Source organism: Dreissena polymorpha, chromosome 3, assembly GCF_020536995.1.
Source record: "Dreissena polymorpha isolate Duluth1 chromosome 3, UMN_Dpol_1.0, whole genome shotgun sequence".
Classification (NCBI taxonomy): domain Eukaryota; kingdom Metazoa; phylum Mollusca; class Bivalvia; order Myida; family Dreissenidae; genus Dreissena; species Dreissena polymorpha.
Genome location: NC_068357.1, coordinates 65,265,149 through 65,292,816, shown reverse-complemented (window position 1 = coordinate 65,292,816; position 27,668 = coordinate 65,265,149). Strand labels below are relative to the sequence as shown.

Genomic DNA, 27,668 nt, shown 5'->3' with positions numbered 1-27,668 from the left:
TATAATTTATATGTCACCGCATTCAAAACTCACATTTAATCGATGTAACTTGTTGTATATAAGAACAATCGACATCAATAGTTCATCAAAAGTAATAATAAAAAGGAAATAACATGTTATGTTTAGGAGACGTATTACTTAACGTTACAATAACACTACTAGTAACACTGAAATGCAATAAGTGTTGAACTCATTTATATAGAACGAAATTTTTTTTAAGTTATATTTATATAAATGACTATATTGTACGTATAACTGACTATTGTTTTTAGATTTCAATTTTGCCAGCATCGTCATAATGAGGGACGACGACACAGTGATCCTCCGAAATTGCTGAGGGAATTGCTTGTCAACACCTGATCATTCTAGGCATCGCTGTAGTCACCAAGGCTATTCTAAATCGGCCCTCAGTCGTAATGGTGCCATCCAATATTAAAGTTCCTTCAGGTCTCTTGCGATTGCCGTAGGACCCAACTATTAAATTCGATACGAATGCAGACATTACATTTGTCCCAAAGATTTCTTGCCAGGTTCGAAATCGGGCACGTGAAGTCAAAACTAGATCACTGGGTCAAATTAAAGAATAATTGTTGTGAACACTCTAGATGAAACATTTATAGTCGATCCTTTATGAAACTCGGTCAGAACATTTATGTTATATTCACAGTTTGAAAATGGTTTTGGTTCGTTGCAAAAATTGTTCACCAGGGGGGGGGCGTGCAGTTTTCCATATATAACTACAGTGCAACCTTGAAAATACTCTAGAAATCACATTTTCAGTTCACTCTTCATGTAACGTGGTCAGAACAATTGTTCTTATGATGTCTCGGCTTGTTTGAAAACTAATTTCGGTTCGTCAAAAAACTTGGCCCCTGGAGGCAGGGAAGTTCTTCTTATTTGTGAAACCTTGCTTACACTCTTAGTCACGTGTTGAGTACAATATTTATTATTAACATTGGTCAGAACATATGTTCTAATGATATATTAGCCGAGTTTGAAAAAAGTTCCTTTTGTTCAAAACAATTATAGCAAGGGGAGGGAAGTTTTTCTTACTTGGCTATATAAACACTTGTTAACAATCACATTGTGTGTCCAATCGTCATGATACTTGGTCAGAACATTTATTTTAATGATATCTCGGGAGATATCGAGAATGTAAGTGGTTCGTTGAAAAAACATTGCCACCAGTGGGCGGGAAGTTTTCTATATATGACTATATATGACTATGATTTACACTCTACAACTAACAAGTATGTTTGAATCTCATGAAATCAAGAATGTTTCATGCTCGTCAAAAACGCGCGCAGGTCAGTGTTCCTTATATGGCCAATGTCCGTTTAAAAAATTCCGCCTTTGGGCGGGGCAGTTTTGCTTATATGGCTTTGGTGAAACATGTGTAACACTATAATGGAAATGAAATCACCGCCACGTTTGTAACTGGGCCAAGTGATTTCAAAAACTAAGTAACTAGATCAAATCTTAAAAAGCTGTTTAAAACTATACAAGTCAATTTTTTGTGCAATATTCTTTAAAGTTAGTGAAAGCATTCGTTTTAATTATGTCTCAGCTGAGTTAAAAAAAATGCGCCTAGAAATTAAATAGTCATATGTCATAAAGTACTTTTATCATTTTGAACTCCACCTCAAAATATTTATTTCCTTCAGATGTCTGGTGAATGCCGAAAGGCCAAACTATGAAATTCGAAACGCGTGCAGACATTAAAAAATCAAAAAGGTATATTTTAATCATCCCAATATTGTTCTCAATATCGTCTATAAGTTTTTAATAATCTGCCCAATTTTTTCGCGTTTTTTTTTTAGAATCGTACTTGTAAAAAATTAGAAAATGGTGCCTATTAGTATTTGGTTTGCGGTCTTCACGATTTCTAAACACGTCTAAATACAGTCACAACCTACACTCAAGCGAAAAACAATGATTTATTGCAGACGTTATGTTGTTCTTTTTAGCAATATGCATGTACAATTTGTATTAAAACTAATGTCTTATCCGAGCAATTAACATATAAGGCTTTACATCAAAGCAATCGTCATAAAATAAAATAAAAAACAAACATTAAACAAAGAATAAAGTAAGACATTCATAAACCTACTATACATGTGTATGTCATACAAATCGCATTTAAACATACTTATGACATAATCGGAAACAAATCTGTGATAAATAAGGTACAAAAATACAGATATATGTCAAATCAGTATTATAGACATAGCCGGGGGTACACAATTACAAAAACGTACATTTATTTTAAAATGTATCATTAAACAATACAATACTAATGGAAAAGCACAGTAATGATGAACAGTTGAAAAACAATTTTATGTCTGAAAACTTTTTTCAATGGTTTTGTTGATAAAGCAGTGGTTTCGTGTTATCTTATTAGTTGGAAGACAGCATTTACAATATTCATTTAAAATTGACAACTAAGTACTATAATATTACAAAGGAATGTAACACAGGAGTCAAAAAGAGACCAAAGGAGAGGATCGCGTTCCACTAAGACTTAAAGTAACATTACTACTCTAAATCAACTAAAATTGTGTACAATATTTCGTAAAATAAACTAAACCAATTAAAAATCAGAGTTCCTTTTGGCAATTGCCGAAATTTCAACGCTAGATGTGGTCTGGTAACATAGATGTTTATAGATACAAAATGCTTGTTGTTTTTCCATGTTAATTTCCCGAGCGATATCTATTCATACGACACATGAACACTAACATGGTGTTCGTGTGTCGTATGAATAGATATATTCGCGGGAAATTAAAATGGAATGAATTGTGTCACAAATAAAAAAAAAGATCATTTTGTATCTACACGAATCTATGTAATCATACCACATCTAGCGTCGAAATTGTGGCTTTTGCTATAAGGAACACTGATTTTTTAGGTGTTAACTTTATTTTACGAAATACTTCACGAAATTTTCGTTGATTTTTAGCGTTTTAGAGACTTCAAGGAAAATCTTTTATTATACATATTGAAAGAACAGTAGATGAAGGTATATTTGTATTTACAAAAAGATTAAGTACTGGTCATATGTATTATGTTAACAATGGCATTTTGGCCTATGTTTGCCTTTTAATCGTTTTGCATGGTTCTTTCCACAATTTTTGTGCCAAAGTCCGCATTTCCCATGTATGTAGCAATTGGCACAGTCTGAAAAGCTCGTAAACATTCAAGTTTTCTCCCGGCTTCGGTGTGACTACCAGTTGTTTTGCTGTAGATCGCTTCCGCCATGAAGCCTCCGTCAACTACAAGACTGACAGGGGCAAGAATCGCTGCTGCTGCCGTGGCAACGGATGTTCCGACTCTAGCAGCAGCAAGACCTATTCCAATACCGCTATGAACTGACCTCAAAATCGATCCAACCGACATACTACCTCGAATGTTCACACCAGGGCTTTCAGGATCATTGTGTTTAATGGCGTCAATGTTGGAGTTCTTCTTTTCTTGTTCGAATATTTCCGTGAAATCTGTAAGTGCTTGTTTAAAGTCACTTTTTATCTTGTCAATGTTTTCCTTAATTACCTTCGTTGATTGGTTCTGCATAACAGCTTCATGCACGCGGAAACCGCCTTGCACTATTCCGCTTGAGGCACCAATCACACCACCAGCAATGGTTAAACCTAATGATACTCCGAACGTTACTGGAATAAGGGCAAGACCAACAACTCCGATAACACCTCCTACCAGGCCGGAAACGGATGTACCAATGACTGCGTTGTTGACTTTTCCTCTTCTTTCTTGCAATTCAGATGGTAATGCCCCAAAAGAAATCGCTTGATTGAACTTCTTTAATTCCGTCTCAAACTTGTTTAAAACTGCGTATTTACGTTTGAACGGAGTTTCTGGAATAATTAATAATCGGAAACAAAATATTTTCAGAAATTGTAATTTTAGCATTAGCCTATTTTTAGCCTTAAAAAACCTGTATGCAACGGATCAGTAATAAAATTGAATGTTTAGTGTTTTAAATCGTTCAGCTATTATTGAAATTGTACTAATCTGCTATGTAGTGCCACAATTCTATTTATATTTCTTGAGGTCGTAAAAAACGAACGCTTGCATGTGTATGTGTGTGGCATAGTTTTTAGGTTATTAAGTTTATTAAGTTCTTTTCCTTCTTCGCCAAACAATAATATAGCTTTACGTTTGAAAAAGCATTTTTTTTAATTATCTTTAAAAATAAACAAATACAGAAATTATTTTGTCTTAATAAAAAAACCACTATTGAATGGAAAATAGTACTTATATGCTGCAAATAACACTTCCGATTTATGTTAATAGTATTAATGATTTTGATGCAAAACACGTTATAACATTTTTTCTGGACTTGGAATAGTCATTCTAACTTACCAAAGGAGTCAAACCGGTCACTCAACATCGTCAGAATTTTGAACTCGCAGCGCCTTAAAAGGACCTGCAAAATAAATACATCAGCCCAGTGTTGAGGAGTGTTTTATACGTTTATATTACTGGTTCAACTGATCTCTCAACTTGGCGAGACCACGAGACGGATCTGTTTGCCACTCATTTGTCAAAATGATATGGACAACTGTGAACGAAACTAAATATTCATTGTATAAATACACGGGTTGTATGCCAACCGACTTCAAAACATTTTGGTGATTGCACGCAAGCAGCGGTGTAAGTAAAAGTATTGGCATAATTTATTTCACGCAGTGTATTTCATTACATAAATAAAACATCGGCAAGTAATGCACTTACATAGGACTCGCGTTTACGCTGTAAATAGTTCACGATAGCAAAGTTTTTTAATGGAAGAAACAAAGTCGATTGCGCGTTGCGTCACAAAGCAAAAATATCAGAGAAAATAAGAAAGAAGTAACTGAAAATGTTCCGTATATAGAATAGACTTCGTATCCCGAATCCCAATATTTTCAGATAAACAGGCAAAAATGAAGTAGCACTTCCATGTATAATACTGCGGCCTTACGATACGATTGCCATTTTCTAACCAAGACAAATCGCAATTTCCGGGTTAGAAGAAGTAAGAAATTAGTTTGGTATCAGAATGATCAATTCAAAATTCAGTTATTTTACATAAACCTCCCGTGGGCAGTGTTTCCTGTTCAGTAACAGTGACCATGACTTAGCCCGACTGACCCTAAACTCATTCAAAGTAAGGTCTGGCCCTATAGTCATTCAAAGTAAGGTCTGGCTCTGAATTCATTCAAAGTAATGTCTGGTCCTAAATTCATTCAAAGTAAGGTCTGGCTCTATATTCCTTCCAAGTAAGGTATGGCTCTAAATTCATTCCAAGTAAGGTTTGGCTCTAAATTTGTTCCAAGTAAGGTCTGGCCTTAAATTCATTCCAAGTAAGGTCTGGCTCTTAATTCATTCCAAGTAATGTCTGGCCCTAAATTCATTCCAAGTAGGGTCTGGCCCTAAATTCATTCCAAGTAATGTCTGGCCCTTAATTCATTCCAAGTAATGTCTGGCTCATAATTCATTCCAAGTATGGTCTGGCTTTAAATTCATTCCAAGTAAGGTCTGGCCCTATTCATTCGAAGTAATGCCTGGCTCTTAATTCATTCCAAGTAATGTCTGGCCCTAAATTCATTCCAAGTAATGTCTGGCCCAAAATTTATTCCAAGTAAGGTCTGGCTCTTTATTCATTCCAAGTAATGTCTGGCCCTAAATTCATTCCAAGTAAAGCCTGCATGAAAGCTTCCTCCATAGAACATTTCAGTGCAATACATACTTCCTAATACTACGTGCTTCAGCGAACACCGTTTTGTCTTTTTTATAAACAGTGACATTGACATTGGCCCTATAAGCCCGAAAAAAATTCCTTGAGAGCTCTTCATTTAAGCTTGTTGTAATTAAGGTTTTACAAGATAGGGTAATGGAAACTGAAGTTATTGACCGTAAACCTTCTGCTTGACGCCGTCTTATACCAATATAAAACAAAGAATTTTTAACTTCGTATAAAATGAAGAAGCAAGGTCACCGCTTTCGATCGTTGAATATACAGCAAGGGTGATTTAAACATCTCACATTCGGCCCAGAGATAAATACAAAGCACACAGGAGAGAATGAATCTTAACATCAGACAATCGCATTTCAAATTTAAAAGAAATAAATGAGTATTAATATGCAATTTAATTGCAAATTTTGTAACGGTTTGCCGTTGAAGTTTTCATATCCACACTGCAAAGGACCATTTGATCGCATGACACTTAAACCGGTTTCAAACCCCGCAAATGATTTCCTTGGACCGTTTAAAGGCGGTGATCGCAGTTTGTTTGCTTTTGCATATTTGAATTTTATGATTATAGTTGGTGCTCGTTTGTTAGAGTTTTGGTATTCAACAAGAAATTTTCCCCTGATATAATATCATCGTGTCAACACGACTTCAAAACTCAGTTTCATTTTGTTAAAATACATAACGCAATGCATCTTAGGAAGAAGCAGTAGAAAGAAGCATTCTTCAAAAGCGTGAACATTCAAGAATGATAACAGCAATCTTTTCGCTTAGCGAATTTATATGAATGATTACGCGTTTCAAATGTTGTATAATGGTACCGCAGTAACATTTGCCTGCGAAATCTATAAAGGCGACACAAGAGCTATGAGGAGGAAAATATCATTTAACTCTCTCCCAACGTGGTTGAATAACATAGTTTTACAAAATACTTTATATGTAATGCTATATTTCTTGATTGCATTGGATTCATAAGTGCATTTTTACGTACCTTGCAGAATACTAACACATGTTCTCTTGAACAGTCTGACAAATGCTTTATTTACTTCAGACGGAGTTTCTCATCGGAACAGGGAGCAGTTGATTTACGCCAGGAGTCTTCATTGGGTACCTCTATTGTCGTTTCACATATATCCCGGCAGTCTGTTTCAAAACTTAAGAATACAATCAATCGATGTTTTAAATTTTACATTACAATGTATTGATATAACAATAACATAAATAAATACACGTTACATTCACTGTACTCGATAAAGCATGAATGTAAAAATGCTTACCAGAATTCTTTAGCCCAGTAGCGGATGCGCTTGTTACCTGCCGGTAACCGATCGACATGCGCTTGAACATCATCAATCAGTGATTCTAGTTTTGCAATTTCATCCAGCGGAGTGCCTATTGACATATAAAATTTTGCGGATTACTTGCGTATAAAAACAATTGCAACTCAACTCATCACATACATTCGAAATTGAAGATAGTGAAACTATATATGTCCTAAATCCGATGCAAAAAAAATACATGTGTGACTCAGACATATCCACATACCAGTTACAAAAGAACTTGCTTCTTCATATAGTGTTTTTATGTTTTTTCTTGCATATTTTACAGAGGAAAAATAGTGAAAAAGAGCAAAAATTATATCAGCCAAAATGCATTGTTTGCCATCACCTACATCTTTGTTTCCAACACCGATAAAAGTTTAATCAAAATCAGATCAAACCATTTCATAAACGATGTATTCCTTAACTAAAAACAAATATAGGGGAATTCTTTGCCATATCTGGTCACAGCCAAGACTCCTTCCTTAACGATCACCGACAAATTAAACTTATTCTGCTTTGAACGTCTATGTGAAATACGCAAAGCAGTGTTCAGTACACTGATTTTCAATTACTACGTCTTCTTTAATGGAAGATGTCAAATGATTATATTATTGGCAAACTGGTCGCAGTCAATACAAATGGTTATTATCTTCTTTATATCGATCGCATTCAACCCGTCATTATCAATCACACATTACGGTCATTTAGTTTTTAAAATGTTATCAATATCGACACAGCAGTTAATTATGCGCTGAATACATTATATTTTGGAACAAACGTTTCGTTGCTGACGTACAGACAAAAGAAACGCTAAATGTATCCCACTGGGTGGAGAGGGGGTGGTAGGGGCAAAATAAGCATCAACATGTTAAGGTTTTATCGCTTAGACAAAACTATACCATCTATGTCATAAGTATTAACATAAAACAATGTTATATTAATCATAAATAGCGCAAACAATTGTTTTGATTAATTATGTTTATACTGTGTGTAGAATGCAAAACCGATACCAAGACCATGCATTTATCACATAGTTACAACTAAGCTAAGAAGATTAACCAACATTTCAAATCCCGTGCAGCCAGCTCTATCAATCCTTTGCATTCCGGTCGCTGATCTTGAGCGGATGGTGTTGGTTTTATTATATACATATGCGGCCCATTTTTATCCACATTCATGTACGTCATCAGGAAGCCGGTTTTGTTTTTTTTCATGTTGACATCAAATGTGTGTGTTTCGTCTCTGTACTTAATTTGTTGTTTAATGTTTAGTAATTTCAATGACTTGTATTCATTCCATTTACACTCGTCACCACCCTTCCTTGTCACGACATAAATGTCAATGTCAAAAAACGTTGCAAGGCAATAGAAATATATATCAGAATGTGCTTTGTCATATTTTGATTCTAGCACTTGTTTTTGAAGATCTTCTGGCTTGTTAGCTTTCTGTCTAGATCCGGGAAATAAATTTAGGAGTACTTCTGTAATGTCTTTACGGCTTGTAAAAATGTGTTCTTTTACTGCATGCCGAAGAGCAATGGGTTTATTTTCGATGTCATCAAACAGCTCCTTACTTATCCACGTAAATATATCGGCTAACACAGGATCCTCTGGTCGTGTACCTTTTATGAGAGATCTCAGTGCCTTCCCTTCTTGGATGAAGGTTGCAATCTTTGACAAACTGTCTTCGCCTGCCATGTTTTACTGAAGTAATGAAAACTATACATACAGGATCGATGTAGCCCTTACATGGTAAAAGACTAAAAATCTCTATGTTTTTACAATGGATAACGGTTTCATATCCCGAATTTAATTTAGTTTATTTAACCGACAGAAGAAATATCGCAACTTATTTAAATGTGGGGTGTTGAACATCGTGTATAAAAACCTTTCTGTGAAATTTCGGCTTTAAGCTAGCTGTGTCAGAACTTGTAAACTTAAAAATGAACCCACTAAGCCCTCTGGAAGTTTTCCCCGTTGTTATGTTCACAATTGTATTTTCTCCATGTTTATGTGGGATCCTATTGCCCCAAGCAAGTTTATATGTGTACGAAAACACCCCAAACATCAACCCTTTGCAACGATAACACTGTCATAAGAATGTGTCCTAATTAAAAAAACAACAACACACTGTTCTACGCTATAATCACACATGCACAACTTCGGTCTTAAACGGATCATGATCACGTTTTTGTTTTGAGAATTTCTCCACGAATGGTACGAAATTTAAAATTGTTGGTGCAAAAATTGTGATTGTTACGATGTATTAGGTTGATTGATTTCGGTTTATACTGACACGAATGATATTTATGTTTTAGCGTGTTTTTGCCTTAACCAGGAATAACTTGGTGATGAACGTATGTCAACCTCCGCGCAGAGATTTTACTGGTTAGGAGCATAGCTTGATATCAAATACCTGCTTTTATAACAAACCACGTTATGATAGCCAAGCCAAGTGGTACAATAATTTTCCAATGCTAATTTTACTTTGTAATTTTTATTATTATTATTAAGAACCTAAAGTTATACTCAATTTAAAAAAAAAAGGATACTACTTTCCATAATATAATACTTCAAACAAAATATTAAAAGGTTTCCAGATCTGGAAGGATTATCGTGTGATTACAGTGGTAATGGCCAGTAGCCGTGGGGAGTTTGTACGTATGTACTCATACAAGCTTAAAGCATTCCATTATAATCATTGAACAGTCGACTGGTCAGACTTTTTTCATAACATTTCATGTCATTGTTTGATTTCAAAAGAGCCAAAAGTAAAAGGAGTTGTATTTCATTATGAAATATGCATGGATACATGTATCATTGATTACCTTAGAATACCCTCAACGAACCGCATTTTAGTTAGCATGCTACATAAAGTGTTAAATACCAACGTGACGTACTGTAAGCATTATCAAAAGCGAAAAAACTCATAAATGTGTGGATGATTTGGCCGAAATAAATGTCTTTGGTGAAAACATGCTGAAAAGTTGCGATTCAGTCGATTAACAAATCCGGAACAAGTTCGCTCCAAAAACTTATGGAGTGAAATAAGGTCGATTCCACCAGCCTTTTTCTAGGGCTAGCTCGTCTGCGACGCGGTTAGAGTGCCTGACCACCACTCTGGAGAACGGGTTTAATCCCGCGTTGTCGCTCAAGATTTTTTTTAAATTAACTTATGACATTCAATTGGGATGGACGGACGGACGGACAAACCTAAACACCGATAAAGTGACTGCAATATAACCTTCCCGAGGGTCTATGCTTATCAACTTCTATATTGCGAATAAAATACAAATAAATAATATTTACTTAAAAAACTTAAACTTACATATAACCACATACCTGTTTTTTAACATTTACCTTCCAGCTTTGAAAAATAAACAAGACCTTTAATAAGAGGAACTTTGCCTTGTAAAGGTAATTTTAAAAAGAACCAGTTTTTTAATTGCTTAACGCGACGGTAATGAATACCGTTAATGCCGTTCAAGTAAATGTAAACCGATAAAGCTGTTTAAATATCAGCTGAACGATATGCATACACAGTATTCACTCCAGCTTAAAGCGCCTCATTTCGGGCAAAACATGTTGTATTCGAGTGCAAATCGCCGTATTCAGCATTCTTAAAATAACGTATGTCCATCTTGTGCACGGCGGTAACATTACATTCGTGTATGTGAGAGCATGGAACGACAACTCTGCATGTAGATTGAACCCATGTAAGAGGGAATGCAATCAGGTCCACACTAACGGAACTCCTCACGCATACGTAAACATTCGCTGCTGTTTATTCCAAATTATAATCTTTCTGTTATCACCCCAGCTTTTCACCTTAGCTTACCTTTGTAGCCGATCATTCATTTGAATATAAAATTTCCCAACGGCACGCCTGAAACTTTTCGAAGTAGAAAACGTGCAATCTACAAACAGTTTTCACATTTAAATTGATATGTTATTTTGGGAAGAATGCGGTATGGTATAATAATGGATATTACAGTGCGTTTAGCAACGATGTTAACTGCGTGTTCAGAAAGAAATAATTTTATCTGTAATGGTAAGGCTTGAGAGATAGAGCAGCTTCACACTCAACTCTCGACATCAATACAGTTTGTGTATGTCCCTTTAAATTGAAAAGATTGTCATCGCCAGAGCCATTGTACTTAAAGGCTTTGTTCTCACGCTTAGTTATTACTACGATATTGCATTCTGTGCACTCGTATATTTTAGATCACCTATGTATTGTTGTTCAAAAACCTGATATACGCTTTGACGAAAATTGTTTTAATTGTATTCGAAATTGACCGTTATTAACAATGTAAATGTATAAAGCTTTAAAGGGGCAGATTGACAAAAAAGCAAAGTTCTAACATACCGTCATTAATTGCTTTATATTGATAAATTTAAACATTGGATCTGAAAATCTCCAGTAAAAAATCAACATTAAAATGAAAAAAAATGAACAAAAAGTAACCCTGAACAGAGCTCAAACCACTGACCCTGGAGTAAAAAGAGTAAAAAAAAGTCTCACATTTAGACAGCTCGGCCATCTATGCTTATACAATGAGCGTTGTATTGTATACTTTATATAAGTAATTCTCGTAGTTTCACAAAATATAACGACAACCACAGAACTCTCCAAATTACCTGATAGACATACTCAGTAAAATGTTATTACCGAATATACTGAAAATATGAAAAAATTAACAACATTTTTCAAGTAATGTAATATATACCAGTCGTGATATTCTAATATAAACTAATCATTGTAAAAAATACGGTATTTTAGAACTTTTCTTTTTTTCGTGATATATAGCAATCTGGTTGACCGCCCCTTTAAGCAAGCCGTCGTTCAAGCAGCGGAATCGTTACCTCACTTTAATGCATCGCATTCCAACGTACCCGCAAGGTATCAGGTTAGTTCGCGGTCAGTAACAGAACTCGTTATACAAAAACGCCATCGCATAAATTATGTGAAATTGAAGGGGTTTTTAACCAGAAAGATAAAAAATTAAGATATTCGGCGACATTATAATGGTATGGCAATCATAGATTCTTAATGTGTTTTCCACAATTGCATGATAAGAACCAGTTTTGATTAATTAAATTAGAAATATTCCACCATTTAGACCAATTTATTAAGCATGAGCGCGATGATTCACGATACTACCAATAATAATCGAATCAAATAACTATGTCTGACAAACCACTAAAACAGCTCTGTTTGAAGAACGCGCGTATAAACATTTCAAATATTTACGGATGAAATGTATTGCCGGCTGACCGATATGATTTCATGTAATTTCCTTCTTCTTGTGTTTTTCTATGCTGTTAATATAGATATCAGATTAATAATATCTTGTAAAGCGAAATAGGCCACGAAATTTGGCGATACACCCCGTTATTGATTTGCGTGTGATGCAGTTAAGAACTGCGCAGAAAATAGGCATTCGCTATCGTCGATCTCATAGATATAACTTTTGATCGCTTATCAATACCTACCACAATCTTTTTTAAAAGATATTTCTTTTTGACCATAAAATATAAAAGATTGAAGGATCAAATGCGTTTATGGTTAAAAAGTGCGATGAACGTAAATACTTTCGTACATTTTAATAATTAAAAAATACTTCAGAATTCTCAACTTGTTTTACCAGTTTATTTTTTATCAACCAAAGAGCACTGCAGAAAGTTTATTGTAAATATGAAATTTGGTTATAATAAGATAAATTATAATCCAAGTCACGATAAATATTTGCTTACAAAATAGCTCGATGTCTCTGTGTTTATCAAAAAGAAAAAGAAAATTATTCGTCACATACATGAAACTATATAGTACGGAATACCGTTAGGATCATCGGGGTTACACATTTAAATCCAGAGGGCGACAATGCGATAGTGCGATAGTACGTTGACGATAATACGAAAATACGATGGCGACAATGCGATAATACGATGGCAACAATGCGATAGTACGATGGCGACAATGCGACAGTACGATGACGACAATGCGACAGTGCGACAATACGAAGGCGACAGTGCGATAGTACGATGGCATTGTCGCCATCGTACTATCGCATTGTCGCCATCGTACTATCGCATTGTCGCCATCGTATTATCGCATTGTCGCCATCGTACTATCGTATAAAACATTATAAAACACTATAAAACATAAGTAAAAGTAAAGAAAGACAAAAGTAATCCACATCTAGGCTCGTTCCACTGACCCTTAAAGTCAAGCGCGTTAACAACTCGTCCATCCGTGCTGATATAATCATAGAGGTATTTTATACTAATATAAGCAATCGTCGTAATGTTACAAAAACAAGGATAACAGCAGAACTCGCAACATTATTCCATCGTTTATAATTTTCAGATTTTTAAATCGTCAAAAGACGCAAATAAAAGATATTTTAGAGCATGATAAATGTCCAGTATAATTATATGAATGCAAATCAATAATTATGCCCCCCTTCGAAGAAGAGGGGGTATATTGCTTTGCACATGTCGGTCTGTCGGTCGGTTTATCGGTCTGTCGGTCTGTCGGTCGGTCGGTCCGTCCATCAGGTGGTTTCCGGATGATAACTCAAGAACGCTTGGGGCTAGGATCATAAAACTTCATAGGTACATTAATCATGACTCGAAGATGACCCCTATTGATTTTGAGGTTACTAGGTCAAAGGTCAAGGTCACGGTGACCCGAAATAGTAAAATGGTTTCCGGATGATAACTCAAGAACGCTTAGGCCTAGGATCATGAAACTTGATAGGTATATTGATCATGACTGGCAGATGACCATTATTGATTTTCAGGTCACTAGGTCAAAGGTCAAGGTCACAGTGACCCAAAATAGTAAAATGGTTTCCGAATGATAACTCAAGAACGCTTATGCCTAGGATCATGAAACTTCATAGGTACATTGATCATGACTTGCAGATTACCCCTATTGATTTTCAGGTCACTAGGTCAAAGTTCAAGGTTAGGATGACCCGAAATAGTAAAATGGTTTCCGGATGATAACTCAAGAACGCTTATGCCTAGGATCATGAAACTTCATAGGTACATTGATCATGACTCGCAGATGACCCCTATCGATTTTGAGGTCACTAGGTCAAAGGCCAAGTTCACGTTGACCCGAAATAGTAAAATGGTTTCCGGATGATAACTGAAGAACGCTTATTCCTAGGATCATGAAACTTGATAGGTAGATTGATCATGACTCGCAGATGACCTCTATTGGTTTTCAGGTCACTAGGTCAAAGGTCAAGGTAACGGTGACCCGAAATAGTAAAATGGTTTTCGGATGATAACTCAAGAACGCTTATGGCTAGTATCATGCAACTTCATAAGTACATTGATCATGACTGGCAGATGACCCCTACAGATTTTCAGGTCACTAGGTCAAAGGTCAAGGTCACAGTGACAAAAAACATATTCACACAATGGTTGTCACTACAACGGAGAGCCCATATGGGGGGGGCATGCATGTTTTACAAACAGCCCTTGTTACAACGCACATTTGCAAATCTAAAAAAATTCTTTCAATTTTGTCAATCTATCAAAACGTGAACAGGTTCCTTTAATAAGCTTAAATCCGTATATATTTATCTGAATAATTGGACATCTCCCTTTTTTTATATGAAACACATTTTCAAGATGCAAACATCTCTTGAACAAATAGTCAAATATATCACTAAAATGTATGTAATTAACAAATACACGTAATGATTCCTAGAATGATAGCATAAGTTTGCATTGGCGAAAGAATGTAAATTATTATCATTCATAAACAAGAATATTATCTCTGAAAATATCATAAAACATTCTCAAAGCAGATTGAATCATATCCGGAACAACATTGCATACTGAAAATAATCATGTGTATCAGCAATGCCGCTGTTCAGGTAATTATAATGTTTCATGGTAAACTCATCCAAAGTACAACTGTTATTTAACACCAATAAATATCAAGATTAAGCACTAGTATCTGCTTTTTTGTTTGTTTTAATGCTTTTTGTTTGTTTTAATTAACGACTTGAATTGTTTTATACAAAGTAATGTCAAATATTTTTATTATACATTTTGTTAATTACATTAAATAAGTTTACCCATTCATCTCAAGAATGCAATGTGTTTATCTTGTGTTTTGCTAGTCTGTGTTGTCAACTACGCATTGTACCCCTTTAAGACCCTCAAAGGTCTTGTCAACTGTCCTTTGCCAAATGTCTGGACTGCAATTCAAATGACATACGTAAGTGCCTGCACATTTCAAACTGTAGAGAGAACGTCGTAAGGTCTTGTGTAACTTAATCTACCAAACAGCACGTGTCACGTCCTAGACGCTAAAATGCTTTGCGCCACTTCGCTTTCTTGTGATGTGCGTATCGAATAATGTATACGTATGATTGCCAAATAAAGACGCTTATGGTCAAGACATACCTTCAACTTACTTGCTTAGGTTTCTTCACTAATACTAACGAACGAATCCAGTCAGTCGGTTTATTCACCTTAGTGATGATCTTTTCTTGTTTCATGCTGTCTAGTTTTGTCTTTAATTGAGTGCCTAATGAGACTCTTCTAAGCGGATTTACCGCAGGAACATCTGTATAAAATCGTTACATATTTTTCAGCCTATGGATGCATATAAACGATCTACGAGTATACTAAACAGTCGTGTACGAAGTTTAGTGTATAATATTATCATGTGTTCAAATTCAAGAATTGTGTTTCTGGTTTATCAAACTATGATGTTGATTGTTTTTCACGCAATGTTATTTACCTATTGTACCTATTGATGTTGTTGAAATAAGTCCGCTTCACTAAGGATACAGGCCTTTTCACACAAGTGTCTCCCCATTTCATACCAACGAATACGTTCGGGACATTACCGCATAACTTTATAGGCCCACGAGAACCTTTCCGGATACAGTCAACCGACGAATGCTGGCTTCGTTTCTTATATGTCACAACTGACAAGGCACGACTGACTGTACACCACTGTGTTTCAGGGTACGCTAGAGGGATGTCGCCATCAAGGCCGTCAGACTTATAGCTGGATGAACAATGTCCTAGAGTGGACGTCTCCTCCTCCCATGGATGAACAATTCACAGCTGTCAACAAAAGACCTGTTAAAATATGGATGTTTACAAAATAGACGGTACTGCACTTATCAAATGTTTGGTTAAGTATTAAATGTTATTATTAAGTGATCCCGAATAAAATTTGATCGACGAGGATGAGATTCAAACTCACGCGGGGAGACCCCAATGGATTAGCAGTCCATCGCCTTAACCACTCGGCCACCTCGTCTTATGCCTCTGACGATCAAGAGGCGCTTAACTAACGCACACGTTTGACGTTATTATGATGCAGCAAAATATACATGATGAACAATAAGCTTGTGGCAAAGAAAAGTATTCAATAACATTAAATACATTAAATCTCGTTGCGATATTCCATAAAACCAACTACACGAACTGATAGCGCATATTGGTTCGGATGACTTACCAGTACACTCAGCTGGAACAGTCGGCGAAGGACGACGGGAAAGCTGTCTCAGCTTAAATGTGATTTATGGTGTATTAAAGTGATAAACAACTTACCTTCGTCTTCTGGCTGAGATACTATCAGTAGCCCACAACATACCTGACTGACAGAGGTTTTCTGTGTCTTCGTCGCTCATTTCCCTCCAACCGGCCAGACCGGTCAATGGAATGGCACTCGGACACTCGGACACTCGGACACTCGTACACCTCTTTTTATATAATTATATTTTTAGGAATTAACATGTAAAACAATAGTAGCAATATAATGTTTCAAAAATTCATCAACGAGAATGAGATAAACCTATATAAACATGATTTTTACGGACAGTGTAGCTCCGGATCGGACTGCGCGTTTTCTGGTCACATATGGCATAGGGCAAATTTCCGCATGACGTCGACCTTATGTTTATCATCTCTAGAATAGTATCATGCTTTTACCCAATGTTCCATTTTATTTAATTTCCATGGCTGTTTCTAGTTTGTTTCTTACATACAAATGAAACGGATTTATTGCCATGTAAATGAAACGCGGAATAATGAGACTACGTTAAATTACATCATTTTCCTGGCGATCTTCCTGTGATTGCGATTCGTTTCTAACAATTGCGATTTTTTGCGGATATGAAATAAAGTCACTTTACCTTACACGCCAACGCCATACGCGGATTTAAAGGGAGAATGGAGTGCAAATAAGGGTTAGAGTATAGCACATATATTTAGATGTGCTTATATATTGAGATGCGAGTTTGTACCAATATCATGATATTACAGGGTTTTAGCATTGTTCGGACTGCATTTTGTATGTCGATATTTATGGGGTCCTTCTACGCAAGATTCCGCATTATGTGAAGATCCCCATTGTGTCCCGGCACTCATACCCACTTACCTTACCAATATCACGAAAGTTGGGAAGAAGTTTATATTGAAGCTGCTATTCCCAACACATGTTTTTTTCTGTAAGACCTTCGTTTTAGTATTTTCTAATTCTCTTCGGGGAGAGGGGTGGGGTCCATGAGGGAGTCGCACATGTTTGGTATAGTGAAAACAGACCAAGCTGAGGTCGCCGATGTCAGAATCGCTTGTGCCAACCACTACATTTTTCGGACTACGATTGATATCGAACACTTTGAAATGCTAACATTTTCCGCCAATACACCAAAATAATTTTCCCGCGCTTGAGCTCATTCATAAATAAACTATTTCAATACCACAACCCGAAGCCCCGGGCAGTGAACGGTAAATGATAATATCGACACATATATTTTACCACCGTTTATTGATAAAGAAGCGAGGCTGTACGTGATATATGGACCACACTTATTTCCTTTACCGCCATAAAGTGAGCATGCACATATATCATATGAGCCTTGATGTGGGAAAACGGTGCTTAATTCGTGTGGGTAAAGTGTTTTCTGGATAAGCCTGTGCATGTGTTTTTCCGCTTAGAATATACTTTATTTAAACGTAGAATAATACCCAAACAGTGAAAAGTGTCGTCCCCAATTAGCCTGTGTGGACTGCGCAGGCTAATCTGAGACGAAACTTAACGCACATACACGTAACTATGTTTTCTCAGAGCGAGGCTCAGTTATTTGTTTGCTCTCGCCCATGTCGTCTACCCGTTGTAGTAGTCAGCCAATGGCCGATAAGCCAGGCCCATTCGGGGTCAACGAATGGGAAGAATAAATTATTGTCCTGCATGCCTCTGGTATGATTAGTTGCTGTTCAGTCGTGAATCGGAATAATCGTAAAAAACTTATTACTGTTGGGTCTGATTATAATCATTTCTATATAAAACTGAATGTATATGAATTAAAAAATCCTTCCATGCCGGATGTAATGTTTACGGACCATTTAAGGATCCGTAAACATCATACCCGGCATGAAGATAAAGCCTTGATAAGAGGCGTTAACCATGTTTTTATTCATTATCGAACATATCGTAAACATTCAACGACTCTAGAAATGTGCATTGAGTTCGTTAGGTGCTTTTTGATTTTAGCAGTTATTGCCAATCATACATGCCAGACGTCCCGATCTCGGCGGGACAGTCCCGCTTTTGGGCCCTTTGTCCCGGCGTGTGTACCAGTGTTGTTTATGACACCTTATCAGCGATTTATCGGCTAATTATTGATTTTATCAGGCATTCACACCATGGTGGTCTTCAAGATAGTGGTCGCTTATTGCTATCCATAGTTGTATTATAATGAAATAAATGTTGAAAATGTGTTTGTTTTTGTCTTTGTTAACTCTACGTCATTAATGAGTCTTTTACATTCAATGTTTAGTTCCAAAATAGCGGGATAATCCGAATGTGCAATATACCAAAATCGCAACAAACAGTCCAATAAGTGATACCCATCCTGTCTAGTGTAATTGGGTGTAATTGTAATAAAAACAACGAGGTGCTATGCATGACAGTTTGACCCTACTCCAATTAAGCTAAAAACAACGAGGTGCTATGCATGACAGTCTGGCCCTACTCCAATTAAGCCGCGACAATTGACAAGTAACAAAATGCGCATGAATACATGCTTAAAAAACATCGCAACAAACAGTATAAGTGTAAAAGTAACTGTTCGGTAGATAGTTTACTGTAACCCGTACTTTCAGTGCACTGGATAGCCTCCCCTGCGTTAATGTTTGCCATTGAAGATAATATAATGAGTCTTGTTGTCGTAATGTTCCAGATTTTGTACTCTAAAAAGATGATGTCGTAATGTTCCAGATTTTGTACTCTAAAAAGATTAATAATATAATGAGTATTGTTGTCGTAATGTTCCAGATTGTGTACTCTAAAACGACGAATATTAATCTTCGTTGTTTGCTATTGTCTTATTTAATAAAACTGTTATTGTTATGTTTTAGATTTCATGCATCATATCAGATGTTTATGTCTTGAATAAAAGTATCAAGAGTTTTTGTTAGTACTATACTGTCTACAGTTAAGGTGGAATGATAGATCGTTTTAGGTGTCCTGCTTTTTGGTCAAATGTCCCGACAATTTTTTATGGAATGTCCCGCTTTGGACCTAAAAAATTATGGCATGTATGGTTATTGCTCTTAAAGGGACGTTAAAAATTTGGTAAATTTTCAAAATATTTGTGAAAGATTCAAAAAAAGAATACAACTATTTTGTTTAAAATAACATTCCTGACAGGGAGAAATGTTCAAAATATTTAATATGTTTAAAATAACAGTACTGACAAGGAAAAATTGTTCAAAATATTTCTTCAAAAATAAATGATCATCATTTGAAATCGGTAAAATAATCCAACGTTTGTAACACTTTATCTCGTGAATCTGGAAAATACTTAAAGTGCTCACATACGGTTATCGTTTAACTTGTTCATAGTCTGCGTGGCGCTGTTGTAGCGCTTAATGTTTTGCTTCAAGTGGTCGATGTTTTTATTTGTCATTATTTACGTGATTTCTAATAAGCTAAGACGATTCAATACAGTATAGATTTGTTAGTAAACATATTTAATGACCTTAAGCATAAATACGAAAATGTTATCAAATCCCCTTAAATGATAAGATATTGTTTCGTCCAGATACCAATTTTGAAAAAAAAGTTTAAATATATCATTGATACGTTGTGAGTATTAGTTTAAGAACGTTTAAATAGAATCCGCACCTAAATACCTATCAATGTAAACTGAAACACGCTTTTTTCACGCCCGATGAGTCGTTCTAGTTTGTCGCTTTATTTAATGTATACATTTATCAGATATCCGACATATCCATACCTTGGCTTTCCCCGTCAGTGTCTTAAATCGTGCAATTGTGTTTTAACTATCTGTATATTGAATTGGATGGACTTGATAGCTGTTTAAGGTAAGCGTGCAAGTATTTTCTGTACAAGCAACTATCATTCAACAAATGATCCATGTATTGAACACATGTAGATACAATCGATGAGCTCTTTGGGTTTATCAGTAAAATATATTGCTAACAGAAGATTTACTTGTGTCATTCATGTCAAGAATCATTTGCCAGTTAATGTATTGATATAGAAAAAAAACGTTTCATAAAATAAATGTTCCGTTTGTTTTGATTGAATATGGTCGCCGTTTCGACAGGCAGTATTTCAGTCATATCATTGTAGTCAGTTTAACAACGCACACTTTTCTTGGGATAGCTGTGCACACAGTTTTGCCAGTAAATGACTGTCTTCTAACAAAGGAAGGGGGGTATTTCCGGTGCATGAGTTTTTTGACAAATCCCCACACAGGTTATGTATGTTGCCGGACCGGGAATCGGGAATCGGAACTGCGATCCTCCGATTTGTAGACCAGCGCTTTTCCAAATGAGCTGACCGGCCCGTTGATAAATACCTGTAGAATAACATGCTTAATTGCTCTGAATAGTTGACATGAATAGTAAGCCTGAGATTAAATTTGTATTTTCTTTTTATTGTTTCACTTTTTTTATATTTTATATTATCGCTTTCAGCCGTAGTAAAAAATTGCCTGTATTAAATGTACGTGTACAAAGAATTTCGTAATTTTGCAAAATGTCATAAAATGTTTTTACTAACACAATTTTAATATTTTGAATGGTCCTAAATAACTATAATAGCAAGTAAAAAAAGCTGTATGAAAATGTCTGCCTTCACCTGTATTCAAACCCGTTATTTTAATGAGCAAAAGCTAACACTATATGACTACACAACAGAAGCGTTTGCATATAAATTGCGTTATATAATGTTTAATGTTGTATTAACTAGACAAGTCTTTTGCCAATTATCTATGACAACTATTAAAAGCGTTACCAACGCTTTAAAATTTAACTGCATTGGGTTGATGTTAACCCATTATAAATTAATCGATATGTTTAACATTTCTATAACTAAGGAGCGTTAATTTCCCTCTTGCAAAAGAGGGAATAATTTCCTTCAAGTATACAAAATATAATCGGTAAATCGATTTACTTCATTTCTCACGTTGTCGCCGTGGTGATACTGATATATCTCAGGGAATTTACTCATTAAACTGATGTTTTTTATATAAAGGACCTAAAAGCCATTGATGCGATGCATCAAAAGAGCGGTATTTAAAGCTTATATTGATACACAAGGAAAAATATTTAGCTTTATCATGTCCCATCAATTCAACACGTACTGCTTTGCTCAATTAACGACAACGAAATTATTAATGACCCGAGAGAAAGGCAATGAACCGGAGACAGTTATAGAATATGTTTATGATGGACTTGTCAAAGGCAAATGCTGACAGTTTCATAAAATAACTGCAAAAAAATATACTAGGACGCCACTGTTTTATTTTTGTCATTAGGAGTATGTTGTGGACATCAAATACTGTAGCAACATTCGTTTAAGAGGGCAATCTTATGTTAGTATAATCTTGCATAAAGGAATTAAATTTCAAACGGCATTCAACGCTACAATTATATATGCAACTTAATTAGAAAACCCTGTGCGCCGCTGGTGAGTTTTGGGATTGCAGAAACAAATTGATGTCGACCATAAGTACTAGATAAAAAACAAATATTGGAAACAGTAATAAATAATAACTACTTCTAACAGAGGCAAAATCAAAATCTCAGTCCATATATAGTATTGTTCAACTCATTTAAAATGCAAAATCAACAAAACAGTATATTTAATCAATGTTTAATTATGTGTTTACTAACATGATGCCATCTTTATTAAGATTACAATTTTGAGAAAATAATGTTTATGCAAAGAAACTATTTCAAAGTTGATTTTACCATATTATAAATGTATTTTCCTGAATATCTTGACATCCACGTGCTTTTTAGCATTACTGGGCCCGTATTCACCAACCAAGTCTTAGACTTAAGAATAAAGACTAGACTTTGAAGCGAGTAAAATGCATTCAGTGTTGGAATATATACAGGCTACCACTGGTGCTTATGTCATTGATAAAATTTTCTACATGATGAATAATGGAGATAGACGTGATTAATATCAAGTTTGACTCAGCATTCAAGCAATTAATGAAAATATCAATTTTAAGAATATTCTCTATGTTTAGACTTCATTCTAAGAATTGTTTGGTGAAAACGGGCCCTGAGCACAGCTCATGGTGAGCTGTTTGGGGGAATGCATTTGGTCTGTCGTTCCTCGTGTGTTTTGCGTCAGGCGTCAATATTAAGCTGGTTAATACTATAGATACCATTTATTAATTTATTGCCCAATATTCATAACACTTTGTCTGAAAGTCTGTCGTTATAAAATCTTAGCCGAGTTCAAAACTGGGTCGCGTGAGTTAAAATACTAGCTTAAATTACATAAAAAAAGCTTTTTAACACTCTAGAGTTTACATTACTTTCCAATCTTTATGATACATTTATTACAAAATGGTTCGTTTAAAAACATTATCACCAAGTCCAATCCTCAATTATCTTGGTTGGAACATTTGTTCAATGACATCTCGACCGAGTTAAAAAAAATGGATCTGGTCCGTTGAAATACATGGCCGCAAAAGAGCGTGTAGTTTTCTTTCTACGGCTATAGTAAAGTCTTGCTATTTGCCACATATATTGATCAATCTTCATGAAACTTGTTAAGAACGTATGTCCTTATGATATCTGGCTGAGTTTGAAACTGGATAACGTAGGGTCAAAAACACGGTCACCAGTTCGGATTGTAAAAAAGCTTTCTTTAAGTCTATCAGTTACAGTTACAGTTATTAATTTGATGTATCAGCCGAGTTCGAAAATAAAATGTGCGTGGAAATTAAATATTTATGTTGCATTAGCTAATTATATTATTATGAACTCCGATATCTCAGAATAGTTTAGTTCCTTCGAGTTTCAGCTGAGCGCCTAAGGGTCTATGGTCCTCTTGTTAAGCTTTAAACATGTCCAGATCGCGTTTCTCGATCTAAATTACCTCCTAGTTATTTTGTATCAAACACTTTTTTTATATTCACATGTAGAACTTCAATTCATTGCTCCGGAATTTGAATCTGCCACAGTACCGACAATGTGGCGCTGATTCGTTTGTGTTTTGTACAAGACTTACTTGACACCGGCGAGATGCAATTAAACATGACAGAAACTACAATGTGAGAAAATTTGGCAAATTAATTTATGTTGCAAAGGCATTGTTCCCACCGATCGAGTTCTCTCGATTGACGGAATCGATAGCACAGTGTGAACTTACTTCCGGAAATTTTCCGACGCACAAATCGAGCATGCCCATAATGAACACAATTTATTGATTATCAGTTATAGGTGTATCACTCGGCATTGTTGACGCACTCATCGAGATGGTGGACAAAATAAGTCAACGTGCAGACAGGAATCTACATTAGAATGAAGGTAAATACTAGTTATACATTTGTATGCTGTTGTTGTTGGTGGTTTGTTCTTTTCAAAGTCAAGCAGTGCTTGGTTTGCAGTTTCCATTGATACATACAGTTAGGATAGCGATTAATCGCTAGGTATTCATACACTATCAAAAACAAAAAATCACATTTGTTTATTTTTAATCGCCTTGATATCATTTGAATTTCGTAACATTATCGAATGATATTCATATAATTTTTTACATGAAAATTATACATGTTATTATACATGTAAATGCAAAAAATTCACACAAGTTCCATTCTGTATATGTTTAATACAGAACGAATCTTGATTGTTCGAAATATCTATTTACAACAACACGGCTGCATTCCATTACAGTTGTTTCAAATGACATGAACGTTGTGAAATCATTAAGCTATTGTGCTAGTTCTCCGTCAGTCTATGCGTCCTTCTGCATCGGTGGCTTCATTAAGTGAAAACCCATCTTGGAATTAACCCTGCAATTAGACCTATGTTTGCAAGACGCGGATCAAACTTCATATTGCATATTCCAATGAGTTAAACCGTAAATTAAAGTATTCTACCTAGACACTGGTACGACATATCACATAACGTGCATCACATTCTGAGTGTTACCTGAAGTACAATGTTTTATTGTTTCTAAGCTAATACTTTATTCTCGAATACCATTTCACATGAATAATAACTTGTATTGATCAAGCCGTCTTTACATATCTATGTGTTTAAATGATTAAAGCAACGCCGGATGAAATAACGTGTTTTAATTAAATGAACATATCGGGAACATCATAAAAAGATATCCCTCCTTCAAAACACTCTAAAGAATTTGAAGTTCTTCAGTAAAAACGATATGAAACTAACTGTGTGCTATAAATGAAACTCGCTCTGTGAAAACGAGGGAAATGCATGTTTATACAGTGTCGTCCCAGTTAAGCATGTGCTGTCTGCAAAGCCTAAACAGGGAATACACTTCGCGCCTTGATGGAATTTTTCGTTTCAAGAAAGTCTCTTCTTAACGAAAATCCAGTTTACGCGGAAAGTGTATGCCCTGATTGGCGTGTGCGGACTTCACATGCAAACCTTGGGCGACACTTTACGCACATGCATTAAACCCAGTTTTCACAGAACGCGATTTATTATTGTTATAATCAGTTAACCAATGTGCATGCACACTTTATTTTGTAGGGTTTACAAGCACAAATGACGCAAACGGCAAAAGCGTTGACATTGAAAACAGGATATCATTGAGGACTGAGTATCCCGGAAGTCACGTGGTCACTGCGCTGCGTGTAGTTGCAGCGTCTATTGGCGTCCTGGTTGTGTGTAAATCAACTTTATGTGACAGAGGTTTGGAGCATATGTACAGGATATGCCTGAACTCGCGGTTCTTTCAATCCGTGTACTTTGAAACTATCTTTGCCACCCTCTGTTACGCTATCATCATTCCAATCTGTCCATGGCTCGTCGACAAACTAAGATGTATGGACAGATTTAAGTTAAATCCTTCAGTGAAGTACGAATCGGTTACTGTAGCAAACATTGTTCGTGAAGCATTGTTTTACACCATACCTCTAATGCTACTAGATACATTTATGGTTAAGAAATATGAAGGTGTTGGTATAGACCCAGTGATATGGCACGCGAAAAGACAATCCGCAATTCAAACAACGAGGGCCTTACCTGAGTCTGCCCCGTCCACTTTTGATCTCATATGGAAATTAGTCGCAAGCATAATTGTGTATGATGCCATATTCTTTTTGGTTGACTTGCTACTCCATAAGAACCGTGTACTGTACAAATACGTACATAAACACCATCACGACCATGGTATACTTCACGCCCATGTTACGAAGCAACTGACTGTAGTAGAGAGAATTACTTTAGTTGAGTTAACGGCCAGCGATGTTATCAGCCGTTTTTTACTTACTTGGACACGCTACTCAATCAAATTTCGCGTATAAACTTGAAAATGCGTTTACATGAAATAATACAACTTTTATTTTGTATGGTCTCATAAATATCCATATGTAATGTAAAAACTTATGAAATTGTGTTTTAAAAATATGGATATTCACGCACTACTTTATCGAACTCCGGACTCATATTTGAGCTTTGACTTACAAAAAACTTACTTGGAGGAGAAAAACAGTCTTATTTAACTTAAATAATATACTAGCAAATGACAATGCTTTGCTTGTTATATATATATACTGTGTTTTGTATACAGTGGAACTTACGCGAGCGTTACTTTGATTAGGAAAAAGCAATGTTATGCTCATATATGGATGATTTAATATATGTTTTTTCCTTTTGTAACAGATTACAAATAAAGGCTATATGTACAAACAAACCATCTAAATTGTTTTAAGGACATAGACACATAAGAAATATGTCTCAATTTCATATTCGTCCAGCGTAGCTCCAGCCCAGCCTGCGCATCCGAGCGGTCTGGTCAGGAGCTTTCCTGTCTACTAATGAGACGACGAAACCCTCGTGAACTTATAATGGGAAGGTTCTAGATTGCGTTAATTCGCAGGCTAGTCTGGAGTTATGCTAGCCTCATAGCTTCACTTTCATTTTCGCATGACGGGACTTATACATTTTCGTTGATTGGAAGTGCCCGTTCATTCCTTAGCTATCTGTTCATATAGCTAGGAATATTTCCATGTTTTGTATACGTAACGTGGATGAAATAAAAAGAATTGTACCTATATTATCAAAATAATCTTAAGTTATGGTAATAGATCTATTAAGTGTTTTATAGAATAACTATAATTGTAAGTAGATATAATTTAATTATCGTCCAATTAACAAAGTACTACAGTCTTATTATTCAATAAAGCTCAGAAGTCCATGCTTAGTCGATGGAATTGTATTAAATTGCTAATTGATATCTCACAAAGCAAGAAAAAGTGAACATTTATTTTTTTAATTTCAAATATATGAAATGATTCTTTGCATCGTTGTCACGTATAATATATTGATCGAAACGTTATCGTTAGTAAAATATATAAAAAAGGAATAGTTTGCTATTGTACATTCATTGTAACTTATGGCCTGTGTTAAATACTTACAATTTAAAATAAGTGCAATAATTATATCCTGCACAATCTAACTCGATCATCGCCATGTCAAGATGGGTTTGAAATGGTTTAACGTAACAGTGCGCGAACTCAGTTCATTATGCAGGGGCGTAGCTTAGGCATAATACAATTTTAGGGCAAATTATTTTGTTGTCCCTGGACATTCCCAGAGACTCTGTTTTTGGACATATAGTGTCTTAGATGCATTTTGTTGTCTATTTACCAGAAATTTTTAATAAATCTCCTATCGAAATGTAGAGCGCATTTTGTTCAGATTCGCATTATATTCAACTTGTTAAATGAACGAACAAAATCGTGAATTATCAAGCACTTACATGGTCCACAACTTTAAAACAATCTCTTGAAAACGATCATTTCAGATCATTCTTAATAGTAAAGGGCCGTTTTGATATCACATACCAATTTTATTTAAATCACAAACAAATATAAAGCTTTTTTGCGGAGCTTAATTTCAATATCATAGTTATGCATCTTGTTACGTTACGTTGTGTACAAACACGACTAATCAGTCATAATTTATATTTAAAGAAGTAATATGCATGCTCTTGCTATATGTCGCAAAAACAGATGACATTTAAATGATGTTTATTCATATGTTTACTTATGCCATGGCTATCAAATTAATAATAGTCAT

At 35.5% G+C, this 27,668-nt stretch overlaps 2 protein-coding genes and 1 non-coding gene across 6 annotated transcripts in view; 1 reads left to right on the top strand and 2 right to left on the bottom strand.

Annotated features, from left to right (window-relative positions):
- LOC127874514 (cholesterol 25-hydroxylase-like protein) overlaps nt 1–27,248 on the top strand; it is a 111,836-nt gene extending 84,588 nt beyond the window's left edge. Inside the window, exons 1-3 of one of the 4 annotated variants that reach the window (XR_008046963.1) lie at nt 20,319–20,447; nt 23,829–23,921; nt 25,116–27,248. Coding sequence is in view for 1 of the 4 variants with exons in the window: in XM_052418876.1 (XP_052274836.1) it covers nt 25,116–25,891 (776 nt within the window). In the remaining 3 variants the exon portion in view is untranslated. Of the gene's footprint in view, nt 1–20,318; nt 20,448–23,828; nt 23,922–25,115 lie in introns of those variants that run through there. The other 3 variants (XR_008046964.1, XM_052418874.1, XM_052418876.1) reach the window with 3 other exon arrangements.
- On the bottom strand, nt 2,609–8,380 carry LOC127874515 (uncharacterized). The gene is made up of 5 exons (XM_052418877.1): nt 8,135–8,380; nt 7,027–7,141; nt 6,741–6,903; nt 4,378–4,441; nt 2,609–3,869 (listed from the first exon to the last, which is right to left on the bottom strand). The coding sequence occupies exons 4-5, from the start codon at nt 4,403–4,405 to the stop codon at nt 3,100–3,102; spliced, it is 798 nt and encodes a 265-aa protein (XP_052274837.1). The 5' UTR covers nt 4,406–4,441; nt 6,741–6,903; nt 7,027–7,141; nt 8,135–8,380; the 3' UTR covers nt 2,609–3,099.
- On the bottom strand, nt 16,293–16,374 carry Trnas-gcu (transfer RNA serine (anticodon GCU)). Its single transcript has one exon. It is a non-coding gene; the product is annotated as a tRNA-Ser (tRNA).
- Nucleotides 27,249–27,668: the final 420 nt, after the last annotated feature.